This window comes from Conger conger, chromosome 1, assembly GCF_963514075.1.
Source record: "Conger conger chromosome 1, fConCon1.1, whole genome shotgun sequence".
NCBI lineage: Eukaryota > Metazoa > Chordata > Actinopteri > Anguilliformes > Congridae > Conger > Conger conger.
Window position 1 is genome coordinate 84239625 of NC_083760.1, and position 26197 is coordinate 84265821.

General features: G+C 47.5%; 1 protein-coding gene across 4 annotated transcripts in view; it reads left to right on the forward strand.

Moving 5' to 3' along the window:
- Nucleotides 1-26197, forward strand: part of dyrk1b (dual-specificity tyrosine-(Y)-phosphorylation regulated kinase 1B) — a 58389-nt gene that overhangs the window by 9809 nt on the left and 22383 nt on the right. The window contains exon 1 of one of the 4 annotated variants that reach the window (XM_061240700.1): nucleotides 15648-18175. The exons of 2 other annotated variants lie outside the window; for them this stretch is intronic. In XM_061240700.1, the coding sequence (XP_061096684.1) occupies nucleotides 18040-18175 (136 nt within the window). In that variant the 5' untranslated portion in view covers nucleotides 15648-18039. Of the gene's footprint in view, nucleotides 1-15647; nucleotides 18176-26197 lie in introns of those variants that run through there. One more of the 4 variants, XM_061240709.1, reaches the window with a different exon arrangement.

The window sequence follows — 26197 nt, forward strand, 5'->3', positions numbered from 1 at the left end:
AGTGTGAGTGTGAGTGTGAGTGAGTGTGAGTGAGTGTGAGTGAGTGTGAGTGAGTGTGAGTGAGTGTGAGTGTGAGTGAGTGTGTGAGTGAGTGTGTGTGTGAGAGTGTGAGAGTGTGAGAGTGTGAGAGTGTGAGAGTGTGAGAGTGTGAGAGAGTGTGTGTGTGAGCAGTGGGTGGCTGCTCTCCGTGGTGCTGCCTTCTTTTCTTTCTTTTTTTTTCCCCCCCCTCCCTCCTCGGCAGCCCTGTCCGCTGACCTGCTTAACACAGGGAGAGAGGGGAAGAGGTGGAGAGGGAGAGAGAGGGGGAGAGAAGGGAGAGAAGAAGGACAAGGTACAGGGGAGAGATGTAGACGAGTAGAAAAAGGGGGGCGTTCGCAGAAAGATGAACAAAAAGGAAGAGACATGATAAAAGCTCCAGAAATAGAACTTACTTCATCACTTAAGCAAGCCCTTGATCCAGCCCTGTACTAGATTATTTCCTATGAATGAAAACATGTCTTAATTAATGTATGGATTTTATCCACAACGACCTCTGTAGATTTCCTGTCTCCCTTGGCTTTATTGGTTGCTGGGTAGGCGCACACAATGAGTGTGTGACTCACGTCAGGTGTATCAACCAGGAACTTCCATTTATAATTTCCCCTGCCACAGTTCCATGAGTTTGCGGGTTGATGAGTCAGTGATTGGTACCGGATGCAGTGAAAGAGCAGTTGCATCTGTTTGGCTCAGTGATGCTTCATGTTTTGTGGAACAGCACTGGAGGGGGCGGGGGGTTGGGGGGCGGGCTAGGGATGTTGATGTGACTATGAGGTTTCCATGACGTTGTCAACAGGTGACGTCATCAAGAACTGGATTGCTGTGAGTGTTGGCCTTGTTTCCGTGACGTTATCAACAGGTGACGTCATCAAGAACAGGACTGCTGTGAGTGTTGGCTTTGTGCGTGTGTGCGTGCGTCTGTGTGTGTGTGTGCGTGCATCTGTGTGTGCGTGTGTGTGTGTTTGCGTGCGGTCTGTCTAGAGTCTCACTTTTTAAAGAGGGCGAAGAGTGAAGTCAGTGTGACAGTGTGAGGGTCAGCAGCAGTTGTGAAGACGCAGCCAAGCAAAGTTCCCTGAACCCTGACCCTTGTCAGTGATGAATGACCAATGAATGAGACAAGAAGCAGACATTAAAGATACTCACCAGATACTCAGGCCTGGGGTTCCTTCTGCCACCCCTTTCTCGAAACTACAAGAGGGTTCAGCAGGGGTTCACAACTTCATTCCTGCAGGGGCGAAGTGTATACTTGGTCCCATCTTTTTTGGTTTTGTAGACAGCTGTGTGCATGCATGCTAGTTCAGACATACACTCAGTGAGCTATTTATTACATAGACCTGTATACCAGCTTGTTAATACAAATAGCCAATCAGCCAATCATGTGGCGGCAACTAAATAAATAAAAGCATGCAGACGTGGTCATGAGGTTCAGCTGTTGTTCAGACCAAATGTCCAAATAGGGAAGAGATCTAATCTAAGTGACTGGAATGATTGTTGGTGCCAGACAGGGTGGTTTGAGTATTTGTCTAGTTGGCAAACGGATGCTGCGAAACACAAAAGGTTCAGCAGTTGCAAAAGCAGTTCATGTTAATAAAAAATCAAAAGATCAAATAAGTGATTGGGCTGTTTCAGGAACTGAGTGAAAAATCTGAAAATCAGTCTTTGCAGTGCGTGTCAATGATGAAGGCATCTTGGTCTCTCGTGTACCTTTGTGAAGCACTTCCTCCGCCCTCCTCCCCCAGCGCACTGCTGTCTCCACAGAGGTGGCTGGTAACCCGAGCAGAGGGACAGCTGGGAGGTGTTTTGTTGCCGGGAGGGGAGGGTGGGGGTCCCGGTCTTCCTGACCGGAACTCGGCAAGAAGCATGACCACAGCGTCCTCAAATTCCCCAAGTGGCGTCATTTTTTGGTGACCTTCCGCTCCCTCTCTCCTTTCGGCGTCATGTGAACCTGTTGCAGGTCCTGCTGTCCTGTCCTCGACCAGGCTGCCGCTCATGCCTTCGAAAGGGCTCGCGTGATTTGTCGGGCGGCGTGAAGTGTTCCGTTAAATAGATCCAGGTGTGAAAGTGTGTTGTTGATATTTCCCGTCTTTAATTTGGATTTTGAATTTGTTTCTCTGAGGGCTCTGTTGCCTTGACGTACACCCCTACACCTTGCTCACATATACAATGAAAGACTTGTCAAGGTTATCCACAGGAAGTTCATGTGGGAAAGCGCTTCGGTGTGACACCTTTTCTGCTCTCCGATTTGAAATGCAGACGATGGCTACTCCGAAACTGTGTGTGTGCGTGCATACGTCTGCGTGCCCTGTGATGACAGGTGATCATAACGGCTGTCTGTGTTGTGTGAACTGTGTAACCTTATTTAGTGCAAATGAGGACTATTTCTTCATACAGGATCACAGCAACAACCCTGTTGGAAGACACCCCAGTATGTTGAGTTTAGAGTGCTGTGTGGACCAAATTCATGCATGTGCTGTGTCTATGTTCCTACCGTATACACTGTAGTGTGATTCCTGATCAGTATGTTTGCTGTGCTCTTTTGTGTGTTCAGTGTGCTGTGTCTGTAATCCCGGTGCGTTGAGTGTGCTGTGTTGGCACGCTGTGTTTGTGTTCGGTGTGTGATTAGTTGGGCCGATTGTGCTTGGTGTGCGGTGACTCTCTGGGTTCAGTGTGTCTTGCAGTAACAAGTGACCAGAGAGAGTGGTCACTCTTGTCTCAAGCACAGTCCATGTGCTTTAGACAGGTGTGTTACTTTTTTTCCAGATGTGTCCTGTGTGTGCACATCAGCCTTGCCTTGAATTTTATGTCTGGCTGCAGGAACTAATGTATATATATTTTTTGACAAATCTGCTCTCTTTTCACAGGAAGCAGAACTTGTGAAGTGGCCAATGGGCTGTAAGCTTACTAAATATTGCGAGTGTGTAGTGTGCTTAACTGAAGGGAGGGAGGTGGGGGCCGGATCTCTTCTCTTTATATGGGTGTAATGGACCTCCGTGTGGGTGAGTGTGTGGGTGTGTGTGTAAGCATTGCTTTTCTCCAGCAAAGCTGCAGCCAGAAGTAAGTATGTTGTAGTCATGGCATCCACAGTGTGTTGCAGTGTGTAGTCTCTTGTCTCTTGCCCTGCTTTGGACTTGCTCTGGCCTGCTTTTGGCCTTGTTCCGGTCAGATTCTGATCTGTCTCTGGTCTTGCTCTGGCCCAGTTCCGGCCTTGCTGTGTCCTTCCTTTCTCTGGTCAGGTTCGGTTCTGATCTGTCCCTTCCCTGCTTCTGGCCTGGTTCTGCTCTAGTTGTGCATTTGCTCTGGTTCTGATGTGTCCCTGGCCTGGTTCTGGGCTGGTTGTGGCCTAATGCTGACCTGGTTGCTTGGGCACGTCCACTCTGTGCCTGGCGCTCTGTAGTGTAACCATAGTGAAGTGCAGTGTGGCTCTTGGTCATGTACAAGCAGTGCAGTTTTGGTCTCTTGTGGGCCACAAAGACAGTGGCTTGGGGTGTCTGCACATTGGATGCACTTCTGATGGCCACAGCTGTGCCCCAGTGTGAGAGGTTTTTCCAGCATCAGGGCATTTTCAGTAGGAACTGTAGCAGGAAGGTGTCATTCATACGTTGTGTTGTTCAAATAATATTGCCTTATTGGTAGGCCTGTGTTTTGTGTATCGTCCACTGTATCAAGGACTGTATCGGTGTATAGAAGCTGTATCAGGGACAGTAGTGTTGAGTGTATAGGAGCTGTATCAGGGACAGTAGTGTTGAGTGTATAGGAGCTGTATCAGGGACAGTAGTGTTGAGTGTATAGGCGCTGTATCAGGGACAGTAGTGTTGAGTGTATAGGAGCTGTATCAGGGACAGTAGTGTTGAGTGTATAGGAGCTGTATCAGGGACAGTAGTGTTGAGTGTATAGGAGCTGTATCAGGGACAGTAGTGTTGAGTGTATAGGCGCTGTATCAGGGACAGTAGTGTTGAGTGTATAGGAGCTGTATCAGGGACAGTAGTGTTGAGTGTATAGGAGCTGTATCAGGGACAGTAGTGTTGAGTGTATAGGAGCTGTATCAGGGACAGTAGTGTTGAGTGTATAGGCGCTGTATCAGGGACAGTAGTGTTGAGTGTATAGGAGCTGTATCAGGGACAGTGGTGTTGAGTGTATAGGCGCTGTATCAGGGACAGTAGTGTTGAGTGTATAGGCGCTGTATCAGGGACAGTAGTGTTGAGTGTATAGGAGCTGTATCAGGGACAGTAGTGTTGAGTGTATAGGAGCTGTATCAGGGACAGTGGTGTTGAGTGTATAGGCGCTGTATCAGGGACAGTAGTGTTGAGTGTATAGGAGCTGTATCAGGGACAGTGGTGTTGAGTGTATAGGAGCTGTATCAGGGACAGTAGTGTTGAGTGTATAGGAGCTGTATCAGGGACAGTAGTGTTGAGTGTATAGGCGCTGTATCAGGGACAGTAGTGTTGAGTGTATAGGAGCTGTATCAGGGACAGTAGTGTTGAGTGTATAGGAGCTGTATCAGGGACAGTAGTGTTGAGTGTATAGGAGCTGTATCAGGGACAGTAGTGTTGAGTGTATAGGAGCTGTATCAGGGACAGTAGTGTTGAGTGTATAGGCGCTGTATCAGGGACAGTAGTGTTGAGTGTATAGGCGCTGTATCAGGGACAGTAGTGTTGAGTGTATAGGCGCTGTATCAGGGACAGTAGTGTTGAGTGTATAGGCGCTGTATCAGGGACAGTAGTGTTGAGTGTATAGGAGCTGTATCAGGGACAGTAGTGTTGAGTGTATAGGAGCTGTATCAGGGACAGTGGTGTTGAGTGTATAGGCGCTGTATCAGGGACAGTAGTGTTGAGTGTATAGGAGCTGTATCAGGGACAGTGGTGGGTCAGTGTTTCTTCCTCACATGGAGCTGAAAGTGGGTCAACACGGGAAGAACTGAGAATGGGCAGCAGCAGACCAGCAGCAACACACACACACACACACACACACAAGGACGTCATACACATACATGCACGCAGGGGCGTCATATACCCACAGACACACACACACACACACACACACACACACACACACGTGCACAGGGGCGTCATATACCCACACATACACGGACCTCATACACATGTACACACCCTCAGATGAATAAACAGTGACGTGCGCATACAGTGTTGTCATACGCATGTTAACGTCAAGAGAGAAACGTGGACACATGTGGTATCGGATAGAAACGTACGAGGATATCGCGCGCACACACCCTCTCCCTTGGAGAGAGAGAGACATGCCTTCACTCGTGGAGACCCATGCATCCACATGCTTGTGCAGGTGCATATGCACACATTAGGATCAGATTTCAGTAGCTCTCCACTGGTCCTGCAGCCCTCGGTGTGGGTGGAAAGTGTGGGTCCCAGGGCATGCTGGTGCTTGTGGCAGGGAGGAAGGCTGCTTGCACCTGCTTCTGCAGCGTTGGGATGCTCAGTCCTCAGCCCCAGAAATTGTCCACGGGCCTCATAGTCGGTGGACTTTCGATCGAAAGCGTCAGTCAAATGCATTCATTCGCCTATGTGAGTGTCTTGTCTGTACCTGACAGTCGACTGTACCTGATCATGCCCTGTGCTGTGCCTCCACTCGAATGGGTTGGACTGCCTTTTTGTGCGTGCGTGCGTGCCAGCCACATGTGCACCTGCATAAAAGGGTGCGCGAATGCCCACACTGTGTGCGCGTATGTGGGAGCGGGAGACCAGCTCTATGTGCCAACCCACGGCCGAAGCGCCTCGACCTGTGCCGGCATGCCTGTGCGTACCCCTCTTGCCAGACTCCCTGCCAGTTCTGGGCTGGCACAGTGAGAACTGAATAGCCAGAGCTCCTAGAGATTACGGCCGGCTTAACCGAAGATTAATCACATTGTATGCGCTGTATAGGAGGAATAGGATAACACAGCGGCTTCGGAGGCAATGCGATGCTGGGTTTTGCTGGAGAGCAGTAGATGCGGAGGAGAGTGCCGTTTAAAAGGCCGGGAAGCTTCTAAGGCATCTCCTTGCCCTTGCAGATGGTGTCATTGGAAGGGGGGCGGTACCTTTTTGTTGAACCTTGGCTATGGTGGCTTTGGGGACCATCCCTGGTTGTCAGGGACTGCCTGTAGGATTTCCGGAACCTCTTTCCTCTCCGCCCCACCCTGCTTCCCTTCTCACCCCTCTGCCTCATCAGGAAGTTAGAAGAGCTAACTTGGCTGTCAGCTTTTTCTAGTTGGTTGGCAGTGTGGCTGTCCCTAGGTGCGAATCTCCTGTAGGGGTTAAGACATCGACTCCACAAGTGTTGTCTTGATCGCAGATGGAGAGGAGTGTGGTCCTACCAACCCCCTATTTGGTAGGGGCTGAAGTATACGCAAGCAACAAGTGCCTGTGTTCTGCTGGTGCCACTGTCCTCACGCTTTAGGCTAATTGATCCAAAGGCAAGTGTTCCTGAAGGATGTAATTGCAGCCATTAACGTTTGAAGTGGATCGCTCTCTTTGACCGTTTCCTTCTCTCTGACACGCCTACCGGATGAAATACTGTGCATTTTTTCCTGTTGAACATTGATGTGGCAACACTGAAAAGTGACAACAAACAACTTGCCAGTTGTACTTTTTATGAAGCCAATTATCGATTGTAGAATAGTTAGGCCATCACCAACGTGATTCCCCCACCCTCATATACATGTACATCCATGCTTAGTCTAATCAACTGTCGCTTTGGATAAACGCATCAGCTAAATAACAAATTATTCAATTATTTATTTGACATATCCGGAACTGCCCGTGCACGGTTGACTATTGGGGAGGTACAACGTCGCGTTGGCTGCATCTTCTCTTAAGCCAGGCAATTACCCAACCGGTACGATAAGTAGCTGGCATTGATTGTGTTTGTATTTTGAGTAGTGCACCCACTCCCCTTAAACCGGCGCCCCAGCGAGGGGGCTGCAGCCGTGGCAGATTCATGTCAATCAACCCCCCCGCGCCAGCCTTTTGATATGTGGGACCAGAGTCAACGAGGCGGCGATCGATGCTGAAATGTGCGCCTCGCGTGAATAGGGGAACATGCAGAACGGCCAAATAAATAACGCGAGAGCGCCGCCCCGGTCCTCCCACCCCGGCAGCCCAGGAACAGTCTTCTTCACGCACTCTCTGCCGTGGCCGATTCGGCCTTTTAAAGTGGCCGCGCGTTACGGTGAAGCTTGGTGTTGTCACCGACTTCCTTGGCCGTAGAGTCGCAGAGGTTAAGTGCTAAACTGCATTACGGAGACTGCATCATGACAAATGTTTTTTTGGTTTTTTTGGGGTTGGGGGGTTTGGTTCTCTTCAGTTCACATCAAGGCCTTGCTCAAAATTCAGCATCGTTTCAGACGTTAGTGTTGTTAAACCTGGCCTTTCATACACTGTCCTGTGCTCGGTCACAAACGGCAATAGATATTTTCTAAAAACACAAATTACCATGTGCGATGACCGCATGTTAACCTAACAACGTCATCTGCAGTCGTTTAAAACACTTTATATGGCATTTCAGATGTGTAATTTTCAGTAATTTACTTTGCGTTTCTGACTTAAAAAGTTATAAAGGCTATGTTTGAATTGATCCGATAGCGTTACATTGGTTCTGGAACTGCACTGGTTTCCCGAACGTCTGTCATTTCATGAACTGATTCGGACAGGATTGGAATCACTGGTTTCTCGCCAACAGTACAGAGGTGCGAGTGCCGAGTCTCCGGATGTCATGCGACACCTCATTAGAAGATCACTGTCAATACAGCGGCCAATCTGAACAGTCTGCAGCATCATGCTCACTTCATGGATTTAATTAATTAATTTTTATTTATTTGTTTGTTTATTAATTAATATATATATTTATTTATTTTTTCATCTAATGACTGGGGATCACGGCAGGCATTATAACTAGTAGCATTTTTTTTAATGCTATCTATGCTAGTGAAGTCGGGGAAAGATTGTTTAAAAAAACAGCCTTGATATCCAGCAGACTGTCGGACCCGTTTGGCTTGCAGCGCATTAGGATGATGATGATGATGATGATGATGATGAGGAAAAGATCCCCAAGAGCACATTCACAAAAAGAAATGTATGTAACTCACAGGCTTAAAATCAAGCTTTCAATTTGGATGAGATTTAATTGATCGGAGTACCCACAAGATAGGGAAGTTGCTCCGTAGTTATCACCAAGATGGTGTGTGAAAAGCGTATGATGCACAGAATTACCCAACCTCCCCTGGAGAAAGTTGTCCCGTCCAAATAGGGCCACCAAAATGTTCATGGCACAGTATCAGAATGATATGAAATGTTTTTTTTTTTTTTTTTTTTTTTTGGCTTCACTTATGATTCGCAGGAATGTGGGAAGGGGGGAGGGGCAAGGATCTATCGGTAAACCCCAAATTCCTTATTTTAACTCCACTGAGGGAGGGGGTTTAGCGCTTAACACTTAAACTTGTTTCCCTGTTCTTAATCACTGCTTCTGTAGGGGGGGGGGGCATTGGGAGAGGTATCCAATCTTTATCTATATCTGACGGAAGACACTTATCTTGGCATTTCCACCAGCATTATTTCTGTGAAAGGTGGCTAAAGGCTAAAGGGTCGAATGACATCATTGGCTCTAATTTCTGTGAGCTGGTGACTCTCGGGGGCATTGGAATAACCCAGTGCATATGTTTTTTGTACTTGGCTGAATGCCGTTTTAACCCTGAGCAAGGCAATGTGTGAGCTGCTGTGTAATTGTGTTTGTTGTACAGTTCAGCAAGTCTGTGTGTGTTTGTAGTTCCCGCTGTCTTCATAAGTACGTTCCTGAAAAATAAACTCTTCAACTAAAATGACATTTAGGTCCCACTGGCTAAGGGGTGTCTGTCCAATATAGTAGAATAGAATGGCTATATCATTGCGAGATTCATAAACTTTACAAGGTGTGTAATTCGGTGATGGGTAGGTGCCTGTGTTGACAAGCTGACTTGGGTGTCTGCAAATCTGGAAACTCTCAGACACTTCTGCACTGTAGGTGCGTCTCAGTCCGTTATCAGCACCAGTCCCAGATCAGCTTAACTGGATCATATCTAGGCGCAGTAGTTTGCGATTAGTGCTAATCTGGGTCTATGAAAATGCAGCTCTGTCTGTGCTCTTGCTTATCTAAGCCATTATTTTCTGCAGTGAACCATTTAGCCACTAGGGGCAGCAGAGATGGGGACCCACCAACACTCAGCATCATTGCAACCTTTGGCCTGTATTACACCCCCGTAATCTACTTCGCTGGCTCATCGTCCTGGCCCTGGAGTTATCCCAGTGATGTCATAGACTTCTGTTCCAACTGGGGTCAATACCTACTTTTAACAAACACCAGGTCTGATTCTGTTCTCCTGGGACATCACCCCCTCCGCCCTCCCCACCCCCCCGATAAATTCCAGGAGTGAACCTACCTTTTGGCACAGTGTCATACCTGGCCCATTGCCACTGACACTTGTGGGAATATCCCAACAGCAACCCAATCTCATCATAAACTCTTACTGACCCCTAAAGGAAGAAAAAAAAAAAAACCTTAATCCCTCCATTGTTGACCATGCCATATTATAACATAAGCACAACTGCATGCATGCTTCTGTGACAATTAATATTGTGTCGAAGGTACTAAATCCAAATTCTGATGAGTCTTCGGCACACTCTGCGCCGATGCAGCGGTGCTCTTTTGTCCGCACGCCCGCGTGTGCGCACTTTTCCAGGTGAAAGGTCATTACTGAAAGGGGAGGGATCGGGGATTAACGGTGGGGATTCTCCTGTGTGTCTCTCCATGAAGAGGGTCGTGCACAAGCACACAGACGTGCGCGCGCGCACACACACACATGCACACACGCACACACACACATGCACACACGCACACACTCATCCACATCCTGACGGTGTATGTAGTCGCTTCCACCCCAGTATTAGAATAGCCTGCAGATTTTAGCACCTTTTCTCTGAACTGTATTTAGGAAGTGAGGGTCAACAGGTACATGGACAGGGGGATACGAAGGGTCATTTGTTGCCTTAGGAGTTATGACTCATTGATTTCTTCTTTTTTTCCTTTCATGTTTTATAAACCTCTGGGATTTGTTGGATAATGATGGAAAACCAGGAATCACCATTTGAACATTGAAGTGTTATGAGGCAATACACCTTTGTGTCCCTATGAGTTCCCTAGCTTGGAAAACACATTATTAACCACCTCATATAATGTAAATGCTTGTAGCGTACCAGTCTAGCAAGTGGCACCAAATTGGAGCATCTGAAATGGTTTGTGAAAAATTTCAAGAGAAATTCTTGCAGAATTCCATCTGTGTTCACTGTTTTATTTTTTTTATTTTTTGTTTTTTTCAAACTGAAACCTTTATTCTTTCTACATGTGACTTCATGGTTGCTTAATATGTTTTGCTGAGCTAATTGTGTGGCCCTGGTAACAGGCAGACTGGAGGTCTTTTCTAAACCTGTCCTCGCTGAGACCTGCCCTGGACCTATTTATGGGTGAAACTTCAAACTCCAGTTGTGTTAAACTTGAGTCTCTGAATGCACTTGGGTTTCTTGGCAGAACTCACTTGCAGTAGCAACATTGGGCCATTTTTGTCACATGTAACTTCAAACTGCATACAATATGGCCGGCTGGGAAGTGCAACTTAAAGCTTATCTGGATCAGAGATGGTTGATATGTTTGTGAAGCATGATATGAATTATTGCTGTTGTGTTTGGAGGTGCTAAGAATTACACCATCTCCCACCATTCCCTACTATACGTGTGCGTGATTTATTTGTCACCGTTGAGGGAAATTAAGGCCAGTAGTTGTTTGCATTGTAATTAAAAGATAACGGTCTACTACTTTTGGTTTTCAGTGCTAAGTCCAGATCCAGGAGAGGTTCTGGATGAATTTCATTGCATTGTAACAGAAGATCCAACCTTTAAAATCATCAATGAAAATGTGGCCTATTTAGGCATGTGTGTAACTTTGTTTTCAAATGGTCAACAATGTGAATTTGTTTCTCAAAACTTCGGCAACAGTTTTATTAAACAATTTTCTAGGGTTTAAGCAAGGGCGGTGTGATGAATGCTGCGATTTTGTGATTTCAAGTCTACACTTTGAGCAAGCATAAAGTTTATAAAAATAATAATTATAAGACTTGTAGCGGTGCATGGTTGTATCATGTCTAATTGTAAATGATGTACTGCATACTTTTAAGAATGTGTGACTAAGTTTCCTATATCTTTGGTGATTCATTAATATTTTGTTCTAGGTTGCTTGTGCTCGAAAGGGCAGCTCTCAAACCAGTAATATTTGACCAATTTTTTGGTCATTCCTTGCTGTACAAGATGGTACGTTTCATGTATTTTGATCAAGTAACATACTGTCTGTTTTTTCCAGTTTTTTTTTTTTTTTTTGTGTTAGCCAGTAGATGACCGCATTTAGTAGTCTAAAACAGGCGTTGGGTGGCCAACTGACATGTTTAAAGTCTATTTCAGAAATTTGGGGACCGCCGGTTAAAGCAGCACTCCAACCTTATTTAGTTGTCAGGTTTTCCTTGTCGGTACACCGGCAGGTTGCCAATAAATAGTTGGCTATGAGAGCTATGATATATATTTGGATTTTCTGCCTGTAGATAAGGCAGTTGGAAATATAGCAGAGCGACGTTTTGTGTATCCTCTCAGCTTGCAACAGTAGCTAGGATTGTTAGCAGTGACTTTTGTTTTTTAATGAATAACGAAGGGGGTATATGGAGGAATCGTGTAAAAAGTATACGCTGTATAAACGTTTTAAACTCCCCCAGCTGTATGAGAGAACTGAAACACAACCCCAGCAACCTCCCCGCAGAGTAATTGTAATTCGCCGCTGTGTTACCCCTTCGTTCCTCTTGTGCTTGCTGGCTTTTTCAGTGGAGTTCGACTACCGTATCTTCCCACTGCATCATGTTTACCTAGCAACACGCATCACCCGCTGCCGGCCCTCCCATTGGTCATTTCAAAACGTAGCCAGGACCAATGGCGGGCTTGTTGCCATGGTACAGTGTGTAGTTGCCGGGTGGAATTTTGCTGCAAGGCACGTGAGTCCCGGAATCTTCGCCTTGCGTTTTTAATCTCGGGTGTCTGGGAGCTTTGCAAACGTGATTTATTGGAACCGAGTCACATTCCCTCCCGAGAACCAGCTCACATACACGTACACATTTATCTGTACATTTCTACGTATAAAATCCATATCGGTTAATGACAGACGAAGGCAGTGGAAGCTGTCACGGCAGGAGCGAGTGTTCACCATGTTTCCGACGGATAGAAACAACTGTAGCGAACTAGTTTGCTGACTTCTAAACGAAGTTTTTTTTTATTTTTAATATTGGGTTCATATCCGATGTTTGTTATCATTGTAGCCACTTGTTAAGTCACATCTTGCCTTTAGATTGAAAGGGTGCGCGTGCGCTTTTGCGTACGAAGGGAGAGGGTAAAAAATACACCAAGTTGCTAGCCAGTTAACTTCGATGAACTGGTGCACGGTTAGCATATGACCAACATTCTCGGTTATAAATGGGACCTGTGCGGATTGTATGTCATGTTTGAAAACCCTTCACATCCTGTACCCCGTTCACTCGAAAGCAGGGTAAATTGTGATGTCGAGAGAGTCTTGTGCTCTCATCAGCTGCACGGACTTCTTCCGGAGATGCCTCGGATTTTTTTTCACTGCGATACTTGTAGCAATACATATTGGACAATACAGAACCATTCGAGTTATATTCCGTATATTTTCTGTATTTATTTATATACATATGATTATTATTATTTTGGCGATTTAAAGCATGAAGTAGCATTTGAATCTTTTTTTATATAACCCCCCCCCCGCCCATACGTGTAAACCATACAGGGTTGTTCTGGGTGTGTCCACACCCCCGTGGTCTCACTTCGTGCCTCAATATGCAAGCCCTTTGACCCACAATACGCAGTTGATATGCGTTTACCTCAGTGCTGTATCTTCAATGAGCAGTTTCCCTCGACAAAAGAGAAAGACGAACGGGAGGGGATGGGAGCACAGTTCAGTATGCACAAAGTAATGCTATTACACAAGTTTTTGGGCAAATCGGGAGGTGAGAGATACTGTACTGCCCAGATGCATGACGACAGTAATTCTGTCAGCAATAAAGTAAATGATCGATTTTTTTCTTCTTCGTTGGAAACATGCACATAACCTGAACACAGTGGAAGCATGCACATAACCCCCCCCCCCCCCATCAAATCTCTTCAGTTGCTACAGTTTAAGGGCAGAACAGGGAGAGGAATGAACTATATTGATGGCGTTGGGATCCTCAAATCGGAGAACAGTGGTTGCTGTAGCGGTTCCACGTGTGTCAGAGAGAATTATTTTCAGACGTTCCAAAGGACTAGCGTGAGATTGTTATAGCATTACTTCACTCTCTGCTCCCCCCCAACCCCCCCTCCCATGTATGAGGCCAATCCCTGTGTCATCTTACAGGAAACGTACTGCTTACGCGTGTACAATTGTTTCCCATCGCAACACTGTTTAAAAGTAGTTGGAAGCGAAATGACAATCAGCGTGTTTGAATAGTTACGTAGTAGGTTTAAAATATATATACATAAAAATCTTTGGATTTGCATTGATAACGGTAAATGGGCAGTTGTCCTTGCTTTTTACTGTACTTTAATGACTCCTAGCGAGATTTTTAAACATGGCCCCATTTCTTCTGAAATCTATTCCCCTCACACATAAAGAAGAATAAAAAAAATGTCTTATAGATATCTAGAATTGTGATAAAGATTTTCAATGAAGCCAGTTATGTCATTCATTTGTAAAAAAATTTGTTTAACGGTTTAATGGCGATTTGCGTATTTTAAAATGTTATTTAAACAAGGCAAACATTTTACGTTGTAATTCAGGTGACCCGGTTTTCCAAATTGTGTCCAAATAAGCCAAATTCATGTGTAAGTACTGTATAAAACGAATAAATGGTTTGGGTAAGATCGTGTGAGATCCAACTTGTGTTATAATTTTTATATATATATATATATTTTTTTTTATGCCTTGAGTCCCCTTCCCCCAGCTGTGTTCAAATCACACATAATAGGGACTCTGTCATAACCCTCTTTACACTGTATAGCCTAAAGACAATGGCCATTGACTTCATGTGTATGTTGTTGTCATGAAAGTTTGTGCATTTTAACTCCACTTGGTTTATCAGTGGGTTGCTTGGGCATAGGCTAATCAGTATTGTTTTGTGCGCACAGTCGTGAACTAATGACAAGGAGTGACCTTTGTCCTCATCTTAAGGGGCTTCTTTAGCTGAAACGCACACATAGGCACATATGAATTGCACATCATGCTTTGACTTGCATTTCATTGAGATTCTGAGAGTCTGAATTGTTGTGTTTTTGAAGTTTGTATTGAAAGTGCGCGGAATTATCATTTAAAGATCGGTGTAGGTTCTGCGCTCAGTTGTAGCACGATTTAAAAAATAATAATTTTGCTCCTCGTCCATTTTTGCGGTTATGACTGTACCCACACCACATATGCGTTGCGATTACTTTGCTTTGGTTGTTTGCCGGCCCCCCTCTCCCCCCCCCCCCCCGCTTTAGCTATCCTATCTACCTGAAGTCTTTACCATTTGCGCGGGCACGTCATTCTGCCTCTGCGTGTCGTTTAGAGACAGCGGAGAGAGAGGGGGACAGGGCAACCGCCTCTCTCCCGTCTCCGCCCACTCGCTTCACCACTCCAATCCAAGCTGCCGACGCGACCTTGTCTGACCAATCCCGCGGAAGCTGCCGTGGCGTCGGATAGCAACAGTCTGAGAACGCGCAAACAGGGGGTGGGTGGTGTTCTTAATCGAGGAACGCGCGTCAGGGAGGGGAGGGTTGTAGCGGAGGACAGCAAAGAGGAAAGGAGGGTTTGTCTGTGCGCGCGCTTTAGCACAGAAAAGTTAATATTATTTTAAAGGGCATATGCTGCCAAGGGAGGCTTACACAAGCGAAGGCACTTATGAGAGAAAAACCTCACTCTGCCGTCAGTGTGATGTACCCTCTAAAAGTTTTTGAGTGAACACTCGCCCTCTCATTTCCCTATAACTAGTTCAGCAACTAAAGCGTTTGTGATAGCCCATAGCTTTTAGTAATTGTATGGGAAGATTTGATGTTTTGTCCACATGTATTTAAGTAAGCAGCTATTGCTTTAAGGCCGTGTTTGATGCTGACCTGTTGTTTAGGTGTTTGAGATTAGCCTAATGGCCAAGTTATGAGTAGGCACCCCTGCGAATGTATTGCAACTTATTTGTCATCTGAACTGTTAGTACGCATGCAGTAAACAGACAAACTGTCACTAAGGATTCTTAATTTGTCCTATTTGGTGGCTATTTTTTCCGGTTGTTATTACATCGCCTGTGCCTGATACCAGAGCGGACCCGTTGCTACACCTTTTGAAGAATCAATGTACGGGGGTGCCTGTGTGTTTGGGGACTGAAAGAGGGGGGGGGGGGGTTGGGGTCTTGTCGCGAATGCTTGTATGGGCACACGCACTCGGGGTTGCGCCTTCAGCGTAGTTCTCTGTCTATATATATACAGTATATATATCTGCCGGGTTACTATAAATGGAGAGGAGCGCTTTGGTGGTTCAACTACTCCGGAACGGGGGTTGCTTCGTGTGTCAGGTTTGAATTAAATGTTTTTTTTAGTTCTCTAAACATCACCAGCAGACGTACATTACTGCAAATAAGCGAACCAAACTGATCAACTGTTCGGTGCCGTTCAACGGCACACCAGATAGCCCGCCAGTTAAAGCGTTTAAACATTTATGCGCGAGAGCTGCGTCAACTAAGCTCCCTCCTCTCCGGAGTCCATGTCTCCGGTTCCCCCCCGCGCTAGGATTGCTCTTGGAACATTCCCCATCGCAGGGTGTGGATCCAGAGCCGGCCAGAGAGAACAGCTAACAGGGAGCGAATTCAGGGAAAGCGGCGAATATGATGTAAAGCTGCTCGAGTGGGAAAGACTCGGTGGAGAAAAATCCTGCGAGAGAAAGGGATTTGAGGGCAACGAGCGCACAGAGTGCGAAGTGAAAAGGACAAGCGGCGGAGGGCAGTTGACGGAGCCCCAGACGGAAGCTATCTCAACACCGGCTGGCAGAGAATAGCCTGCGGAGGCTGTGCGGAATGGAAGCCACAGGACTGAACGTCGCTAGCCTTTCTTTATTCTGAACCGAGGAATTTGGGAGTTTTGATCCGGAGTTGTCTCGTTTCTGCGGGGATCACCGAGTTTTCAGGAAGACGTGCAATAGCGGCCTTTTTGTGAGCAATAGCTAGCAACAGTATATGCATATGAGACGGTGACGGGGAATACAACCAGAAGGAATGAGGTCCTATCTTTTTGAAGCTGAAGCGAAACCGACCAAAATAAGGAAAGCATAATGTGGAATATCTGTTTTCAGACGTGTGGATCTTTTTTGTAAATATTACCCAAATGCAACGCATGGCTAGCTCAGCTAGCTAAAGCAAATAGCTTAGACCAAACTGAGTTGAAAGGGGCGTACAGTTTGTAGCTGCGTTTTAAAGGCACATCATAATGCAAAACAAAAATGGGAGGCTATCTCTTTTAAGCTTACTCGACCGCAGGTGCATTAACGTTTAGATTTTCGCTTTTCGTGGGTTGCTACCCCTTAACTTTGGAGAAATACAAGCAGTTACTTGGGTGCCTGGGATTACAGTCGCACTACAGCACTTTGCATATTGCGTTTTGTGTGCACGTGTAGGATTCCTCTCCCCTGCGCACGAAAATATTTATCACAATAGTCAATATTTACCTAGTCGCCGTGTTTTGATCCCCCCCCCTCCTACGACCTGTCAAAGTGTAAGGTCACTATAGTGGAGATCTGCGGACCTGAGCTAGTTCCGGAAAAAAAGTGGAGTTCGTGATCGTGTATTTTTCATGTGTACGTGTATGGCAGACAGGGTTGATAAGAAAACGCTTGTTTAAGAGGTAGATTTAAACTTTTCTCTCTTTCCCCGGATCGTTCCTCTGAATTCAAGGATTGAGGCGAAACTGAAAAAAAGGCAGGGAAGAATAGGCGCTGTCGTTAGTTGCTACTCTCAGTTTGGTTTTTGACAGATTTGTTTCCCTTAGGATACCTAGACGGAATCTAAGCGCCGCTATTGCTATTTTTAGGGGGAGTGATGGGGTAAATGGTGTTAGCCTGAAATTGAGACCCTCCTCCCAGCCCACCAACACTTCCAGGTTTAGCTCCGTTTCCCGTGTCAGCTGCTGAATTGTCCGGACTGTACAACCAAGAAGGGGGTTCTTTCTCTCGGTCAGCAAGCTCTCCTCCCTCGTCTATGACTTAACTGGAAGTTGACTTTTTTTTTTTTCCTCTTTTCCTTTTTTTGTTAGTGGAACGAACTTTTTAGTCGTCACGGGACAATGCATGAACCATGAAAACAGTCGTGCTTTAGGAGTAAACTCAAGTAACCAAATAATTTCATCCATATATACACAAAAATCCTATATCTTACAGAAGTATATATATATAAATATATAACAAATATATTAAATAAGTATATTATATTTTTACGTCTGAATTAAGCATCGTTGCCTGATATCCAATTCATTGCCTTAGAGATAGTTAAATAGTAATAAAGGGAAAACCAAGGACAGAAGTGGACCTTTTTTGGAAACAAGTTTATATGGTGCCTTTTTCTTTTATCAGTTCCTTCTGTCTCTCTTGCTTCAGGATTGTCTCACTTATCAAGAAATATTTTTGTGCGGGGAACCCAAATCAAAACTATATGTATATTTGCCTTTCCAGTCTCGACTTGAGTTGATTCATTGTTGGATGTATGTTGCTGGATCGCCGAGTTAATGAAGATTTCAGTCAAGGATTATCATTACTTGATGCATACCCTATTTTTTCCAAAGTAAAATTTGGGTACCGCAACCGGTAACCTTTAATTGACACAATTTTTTTTTGGGGATACCACGACCCAACACACAAGAGTTTCCGATGGTGATCACTTCAGAGGAGAAGCAGCAGCCTTCTAACAGAATGGTTGCGAACTTACCGACCGAATCCTGGATTGGCAACCCAGATCAGAGCCGCTATCTGCCCCAGTCACACCTGCTCCGGAAGCCATCGAAAAGTTAGTATAATTTCTTTCAAAATGCACGTACTGAGTTATAGGCTGATTTAATGCAAGGTCTCACCCTGCAATCTGGAACTTTCTTGTTTTGAGGTGCATGCTCAGCCTCTTTTAGAGCGTAGTATATTGGATAAGGATCTGGTTCCAGCACTGATATATGTGGAGGTCTCTCTTGAACCTCGGGGGAGGTCGGTGGAATTAAAACCTCTCACCCCACACTGTCCTAATTTGAGACCTTAACTCCAGGAGAATTTAAGAGACTACAGCTTTATTTGGTAGGTCTTGTTAGCCTGTTGCAAAAATGCGTGCTTTTTAGTGGTTCCTTTTTAACTTTGAAAATTGAAGTGGTTCACTAATGGATGTGTCTCATCACCGAATGAGATGAGAGAAATGATTCTCCAAATTTCCGTATTCATCAAGCTCATGGATCTAACAGGGCCGGAATAGCCTTTCAGTTTCACGTCGACGAGAAATTTGTTGGTTTTGAACGGTCATTCTCACGTCTCTTTGCGAGGGCAAGTCCATGTTTTTGTCTTTCGGAAGTCTGTCTCAAAGCTGCAGCACCCTGGGTGCTCTCGTTGGTGGTTGGTTCACGAGTGACTCCGATCTGTGTCCATGACTACGCTATGGTGCTCATCATCTTGAAAAACCCACGTACAACAACAAAAGCGCGTGGTATCGGAGTTGTAAAAAAAAAAAAAGAAAAAAGAAAAAGTGGACCATTACAGTGATGACGTAATGCAGAGTGGATGAGAGAAAGGCGAGAATGGGGGGGGGTGGGAAGACCTAGCCATGCTTTCGGTGGATCGGAGGATTACGCTCCCTTCCACAGGGCGACGTGTCCCACGCGGAGAGCTTTCGGTAGCCTTTGGGCAACGTCCAAAAGGATGCCTGAGCTTGTCACCTCTAAGGCTGGCTTAAGAAGTGTTAAAATAATTTCCCGGGGTTTTTAGCTTACCCCCGTCTTGTCCGTGCAGCGGTGGTCCTGGCCCATGTCGCGATGGACTTAAGCGAGGCGCGCCAAAGCCGTTGTCACGTGGCGACGTGACGTGCGCTCGCAATCACCAATCCGATTAGCGCCAAGTCGACGGGGCGTTTGCCTCGTTCGCGGAGCTGCGATTGGTGACCCGCTTCCGCGAATGCGCACGGTTTTCACTTCCCGATCCAAGGGGTACGATGGGAGCGGAAAGCGCTCGTTGTTAGCCATGCTAGCGGCAGCCGTGGCTACACCTCAGCTACTGTGAGAGTGGTAATTCTCACGATACGGTTTTGACGAAATTTCACTTGTTGCCAATTGGCGAGGTGCTGTTGCAAGTATGTAACGGGAGGTTACAGATCGGAGTGCTTTGACTGACCTGATTCCTGTTATTGCTCTCGGATTGGATACCGAATCCTTCTGACCACTTTCTCTTGCCCCGAGAGGTTTTTTTTAATTAATTAATTTTTTATTTTTTTGATGGCAATGATGCCCCCATTTAGATTTAAACACAACAAGCCTTTGTCAATTGTTACTTCACACAGCTGAGCTGTGTAGTAGTGATTCCGATCTTTCGTTCCACATTGACATCCTGCAGTCGATTGAAGGTACCCTAAAGCGATGCGTTTGCACCTTTTGCATCTAGGTGCAGGAATGAAAGCCTGTGACAGAGGGGCACGCCTGACCTCCTAGCTTCTGCTTGTGGTGGATGTTCCAGTTGGGTCAGGAAGCGACTGTCACTGGCCCAGTTTCCACTGACCTGCCTCAGGCTTCTTGGGTGCTGCCCTAATGCTCGCCCTTGTGCCGCTGTTTGTTTCAACCGATGGGAATGCTGAATCGGTTGCCGGGGCTGCTGCGACTGCAAACCGCAGAACGTCTTCCCAGTCCAACTTGCGCACCTATGCAGCGTGTTTACTTGCAAGTAAGCTGGAACTTACTCTCCAATTTTAAACCGCATCTCGCTAGGCTGCGTTCGTAGAATCTTCCTTCCTGTTTATGCAGAGACAGCGCCACAAAGTTTGAGGTGAACTGTGTTGATGATTTGCATATCTGATGAGAGCTCAAATGTTTTTTTACAACGTGACACCATTAAAATGTGGACGGGACTATGCCAAGGATAGGGGTTGAATCGTTAGGAGTTTTAGCTAAGCACTTAACTCCCTTTTGGCTAACTGACCTGTCAAACTGATGTCATGCGGTCATGCTGACAGACAAAGCCAGTTGACGGTGGAAATGGCTTTGGCTCACCTCCAGTTTAGGTGACCTGCCGCACAAGATGGCGGAGTGGACACGCATCTCATTTTGACTTGTCGCCATAACCAAGGGTCATATTCTTTGGCTCGGCCCAATTGGTATTCTGTGGAACCAACTGTTTTAACCTTTCAGCCAAAAACCCGTGGCTGAAAGAGGAATGCGCGGCTCCAGTTTGTTGTGGTAATGAGACTCGTTTGCGTTTGCAGCCGCGCGTTGAACTGAGTGCGTTTCAATTCACTGTGCCTCAGGAAGCAGCTTGTGGATGTGCAGCCAGGAGTATTCAATGGACGGAAGTGTGCGAGTTGGTACGGAGGGAGAGAGAGAGAGAGAGAGAGGAGCCCCAGCGTGAGAAGGGACAAATTCATAACGCGCTGCCGCAGACTGCAAGCCTGGGTTTGCTCAGGCGCAGTTCAGGGGAAGGTTTTAAAAGAATCGGGCATTTTGTAATCATTTAGCAACTTAAGGCAATTGAGTCGCATTTGCTTAATCTGACCCTTTACAAACAGATATGTCTCTCACCTAGCGGTAGAAAAAACTGAAATGTGGGAATTCCAAATGCTGACATTTTTTGTAAGAAAGGATCTTTATTGTAAGAGTGGAAGAACTTCATCCTCCCAAAAGTTGGGTGGAACTTCAAGTGCATGTCCATGTAGAAGGTGGCACTTCTCTGTTGACCTTGAGCTTGTCCTTGACAGTATTTCCCAAGCTTTAAGCTTTCCCATGGCAGCCTCGGACAAAACCATTTCACGCCCTTCCTGAAGCAGGCACCTGAACAATAACGATGAAAGTTCCCATGAGTTCCCTGGGAGACGTTTTTAATACAGGACTCTTGTTGGATTCCTTCAGTTCTCCTTGCCACTGCCGTGGTGTCGGGTTAAAATGCAGACATGTCTTTCTAACGTCTCAATTGGATTGCGTTAGTGTCTTGACCAGACTGCAGCTCTGTGTCATGTAACTTGCCTGATTCCAGTCTCAGAAGGAGGTTTCCCTTGGGGGGGTGGGGGGGCAGAAAATAAACCTCCCGCTTGGCTGACTGAATGCATGGTCTGCTCAGAACAGTGCATCAGCCTCATAGCCACCCGCTAATTCCACAGCTGACAAATGTGACTAACTAGGACTGCTGGTAGAGCCTGTTTGATCTGGGGCCTGATCGGTTAAGAGCCTACAATGAGGCATATCCAGAGGCGTTTTTACAGGGCCAAGGGCGGTCCCCTTCCCCCCCTCGATGACAGAAACTGGCAAAGACGTGAGCTTAGGCACGGCTCAGCAATGCAGAAAAGCTCAACGTCATGGCCAGCCCTTAATGTTACGGTCTAGCAGCGGGATGGCGCTGATGGAAGATGGTGACACTTGAAACATTCATGTTTATAGCGGAGTGTGCATAACTTTTTAATGCCTCCATTATCACTTCCGAGTAATGGCAATTTAGCGGCGCAATTGTAAATCAAAGCCCGGGCCGTAATTGTCAACCGTAATTCGATGCCGTCCTCGCTGTTCTCTTTCTACGAAAGCGGGAAAGTGTGTGTGCGTGTGTGCGCGTGTGTGTGTGTGCGCGCGTGCGCGGCTGTGCACGGTGGGAGGGTCGTTTAGGTGTAACTCATCAGCCGTTCCTCCTAATTGAGCGTATTTATCCGTGCCGTTATTTATACCCGTGTATCCACCTGACTTTGCCGCTGTCTATTTGCGTTTCGGCATCGTTGGCCCACCACTTCTATGTATACACAAGTCCTGACTTTTAGGCTCGTGAGTAATGGTCTGATGGATATAACTGAAAGGCAATACGCGCAGGCCCTGCCTTGGCCGTCTCGCCATCATCATCATCATCATCATCATCATCATGTTGCTTTCAGTGCACTGGCGGTGGAAAATAAACTGTAACCGGGTAGACCGGCCGCTCGGCACAGTGCACGTGGCGTCCGTGAGTGTAACTTAGCGGGAGTGAACGGCCAAAGAAGAGCCCTCCTCCTCCTCCCCTGAGATGGAGAGGGTGTGTCTCTTGTCTGTGCGGGGAAAATAAATTCTCACAAACGGCCTCTCCCCCCCCCCCCCCCCAATACAGCACGCCCCGACCTTTGCCCTCCCCCGCACACCCCCTTAAGCGGCGCTGTGGTTCCTGATTAGCGGAGCGTGCACGGGACCGCGGTCTAAAGGTAGAGCGGCTGTTTGTCACCCGCCGTGCTTGCGTTGTCTCGCGCATCTGAGGGAATGTTTTGTGTACGGGCTACGCCCTCTTTTTTTAATTTTTTTAACACTTGTTCGATTTTTTGCAGTTTCCTGCTTGGGAAGAAACTTTGGTGCATATGTAAGAAATAAATAAATAAGATGAATTCTAGCTTTCTCCTTCAGTGACAAGTCATCATTGGTCAGAGTTCCCCGGTTTGTACAGCTCTTGAAATTTGGGGATGGCCAAGAACATGGTGTGTGATAAAGAAGTTTGTCAGCTGAAATGTTCAGCGGGATGGCTTCACTTGCGTTGGTTTTTAGAATTTTTCGCGTGTAGAGGGGTGTGTAAGCGGCCCCCCTCTCTCTCTCTCTTTGCGTGTTGTGGGAGTCCTGAGGAATGTAATTGAGGCTGAAGTAAGAATCACTTGGGAGATAAACGCTCAGTAATAGCTAGGGCCAGTGGGAGCCACCCATGTCGCGGTACCGTTCTGGTCTTCAGTTTAAATGCCCCCTTCGTATGACTTTCTCTTAAGTTGAACTAAGCGATGTTTTTACTCGTCATTAAAGTCGCAAATGTAATGTACGTGAGCGCGTGCGTGTGTTGTGTTGGGGGGGGGGGGGCATGATGACCAGATGTCGTGGGAGTTGACAGACAGGGGGGAGGGGTGTAGTGTCAGACTTCACACTCAGAAAGACTGTTCGTTCCCCCGCCCCGTTCCTCCTCCTCCTCCTGCTCCTCCTCCTCCTCCTCCCTCCCCTGCCGGTGACGCAAGCTCAAGCAAAAACATGTTATTGTGCAGAGCCCTCGTGCCACCTGCGTGACCGAGAGCCAGTCCGGCCCTGGATGTCGCGTATCTCCCGGCAGACAAACAAACCTGCACCCCACCTACCCCGCTCCTCTCCCCTGCTGCTTCTGCTCACGGTATCCCCTCTGACACGGGCTGTTCCATCACGGAAAGACCATTAAACATTCAAAACTGCTCTCTCTCTCTCTCTCCCTCTCTCTCTGTGTCTCTCTCTCTCTCTCTCTCTCCCTCTCTCCCTCTTTCATACGCACGGAAAGTACAGTCCGGGTTATGGCTACACGTCTGTGACATGTCATTCATGCCACCTGTGGGCTCTTAACACAGGACAACCGAGGTACTCAGTGCGTATTGGTGAGGCTACTCCACCAAGGGCTCATGGGTACTGTAGTTCAAAGAACTGCCGGTACACTCCACCAACTGCCTTTTTGTCATGGGTTGTGCCGCGAAGAACATTGTTCCTAGGGAGCCCTATCCTTCGAGTTGGCAAAGAAGTATTTCTCTCCCTACAAAACGGAAAGAGCCAGAGGGTTTCTGAGGTGGTGGGGGGGGACCTCTGACATGGAGGCCAATATCATCTTTTCACAATTGCCCTTGAGCTGATGAAGGCTGTGAGCCATTTACTGTTAGTGCCCCTGGTTCAGACCCTAGACCTGCAGGGTTCTTGTGCAAGGCTCAGCCTCGGTGGTTCCAAGAGTTGACAAAAAAGAAAAGAAAAATGTACAGAAACATGGGGAACACAACCATCAGGAACTCCTGAAAGAAGCATAGAGCCAAGGATGTTGTGACTTGTTATTTGTGACTTGTGTGTCTGTCTGTCTGTCTCTCTGTGTGCGTGTGTGCCTGTGTGCGTGCGTGCGTGCGTCTCAGGGCGTGCGTGTCTGTCTGTGCGTGTGCCGGTGCCGGTGTCTGTGTCTGTGTGTGCGTGTCTGTCTGTGTGCGTGTCTGTCTGTCTGTGTGCATGTCTGTCTGTCTGTCTCTGTGTGCGTGTACGTGTGTGTACGTGTGTACGTGTGTGTACGTGTGTGTACGTGTGTGTGTGTGTGTGTGTGCGTGTGTGTGTGTGTGCGTGTGTGTGTGTGTGCGTGTGTGTGTGTGTGCGTGTGTGTGTGTGTGCGTGCGTGTGTGTGTGTGTGCGTGTGTGTGTGTGTGTGTGTGTGCACGTGGTGTTTTGCCAGGCAGGGGCTTCCCCTCGGCAGTTATCTGGCTCCATTTTCTGGAGATCTGAGTGGTTTTTACTCTGGATCTCCTGCGCAGGGTGTGGATTTATGGGCCCCAGTGCTGGGCGAGACCCTGACCCAGATGGCTTTTATTAATAGCGTGGAGTCTGACTCAGCTTCAAGTGGGTGACTGTCTAAAGTTCAGTACGGGGCGGACGGACGGACTCACGGAGAGAGGGAGGGAGAGACGGACGCAGAGAGAGAGGGAAGAACAGAACGGATTGGTGGTGGGGGGAGGTACTCACGATGCACCCAGTGGAGTTGCATTCCCTATCGTGGAGAGGTCAGATGAAGCCAGAGAACTATACGTCCCGGTATGCGAAAGCTTGGCACGGGTTCGGCTTTTGACTGCCGCTCCTCTCTTTCCTTTTTCGCTTTTTCCCCCCCCCCCCCGCTCCTTCGAAGTTTTAACGCAAAGATGCACATAATTCTCACCTGCCAGGCTTTCACGTTCACAGTCACAAGTACGGGACGAAACCGGAATTAAAGCACACAGGGTACAGTTTGCCCTTGCATCTCATCGCCCTCTGTCAAAGGTGTAACATTTGGAGCCAGCTCCCACAGATGCCTATTAATCCTACAGGAAAAGTGCTCCAAGTGTCTGCCTTGAACCCAGCTCTTTTGGCCGTACGGTCCCAAAGAGTCCCCGCCCCGAAGAGCCCCTCCCTCTGTCCCAAAGAGTCTCGCTCTTCCTGGTAATCCTAGCCGACAGGCCCGGTAGTGGGAACCACCTTTTGAATGAGAAGTTTATACATCGACCCACCATTCACCATTTGATACAGAATTTCAGGAATTCGCAGGTGGGAGAAGAGTGACTCAGATTTTTGGGTCCATGTGTGAGCGTGCCCCTGTCGTGTGTGGGGGGCTGGTTCAGGGCCAGACCACCGCATTAAGCGCACACACACACGCACGCACGCACGCACGCACGCACGCACGCACGCACGCACGCACGCACGCACGCACGCACGCACGCACGCACGCACACACACACACACACACACACACACACACACACACACACACACACCGCCACCGCCACCGGGGAGCCGTCTGAGCGAGCGGCGGACGGCGGGCGACGGCGGGCGCGAACGCGAGTCGTGCCAGGCCCTCGTGAAGTACTCTTCGTCCTTGCCTTGCGTCCTCCTCCTCCTCCTCCTCCTCCTCCCCCCTGTCTGACTCAGCCTTTGAGGCGGAAGCTGGGGCCCGTTTGGAGGCCTCCCCCCTCCTCCCGCAGTGAGACTCCGCCAGTGTGTGTGGGTGGCCCAGAAGAAAGGGAGCAAAAGGCAGCCGCTGAAATGAGTAAAGGATTCCGCCGGCGGTGGCTCGCGGGCTGATGACACGCGGAAGTTTAACGCCGCCTGTGCTCGGGGTGGGGGCGTGGCCCAAGCTGGCCTGTCGAAAGCAGCCCACTGCCCCTCTCTCCCCACTGCCGCTCTCTCCCCTCTGCCCCTCTCCCTCCACTGCCCTTCTTTACATTACATTAGTGGCATTTGGCAGATGCTCTTATCCAGAGCGACATACAGTTGATTAGCAGGAGACAATCCTCCCCTGGAGCAGTGCAGGGTTAAGGGCCTTGCTCAAGGGCCCAACGGCTGTGCGGATCTTA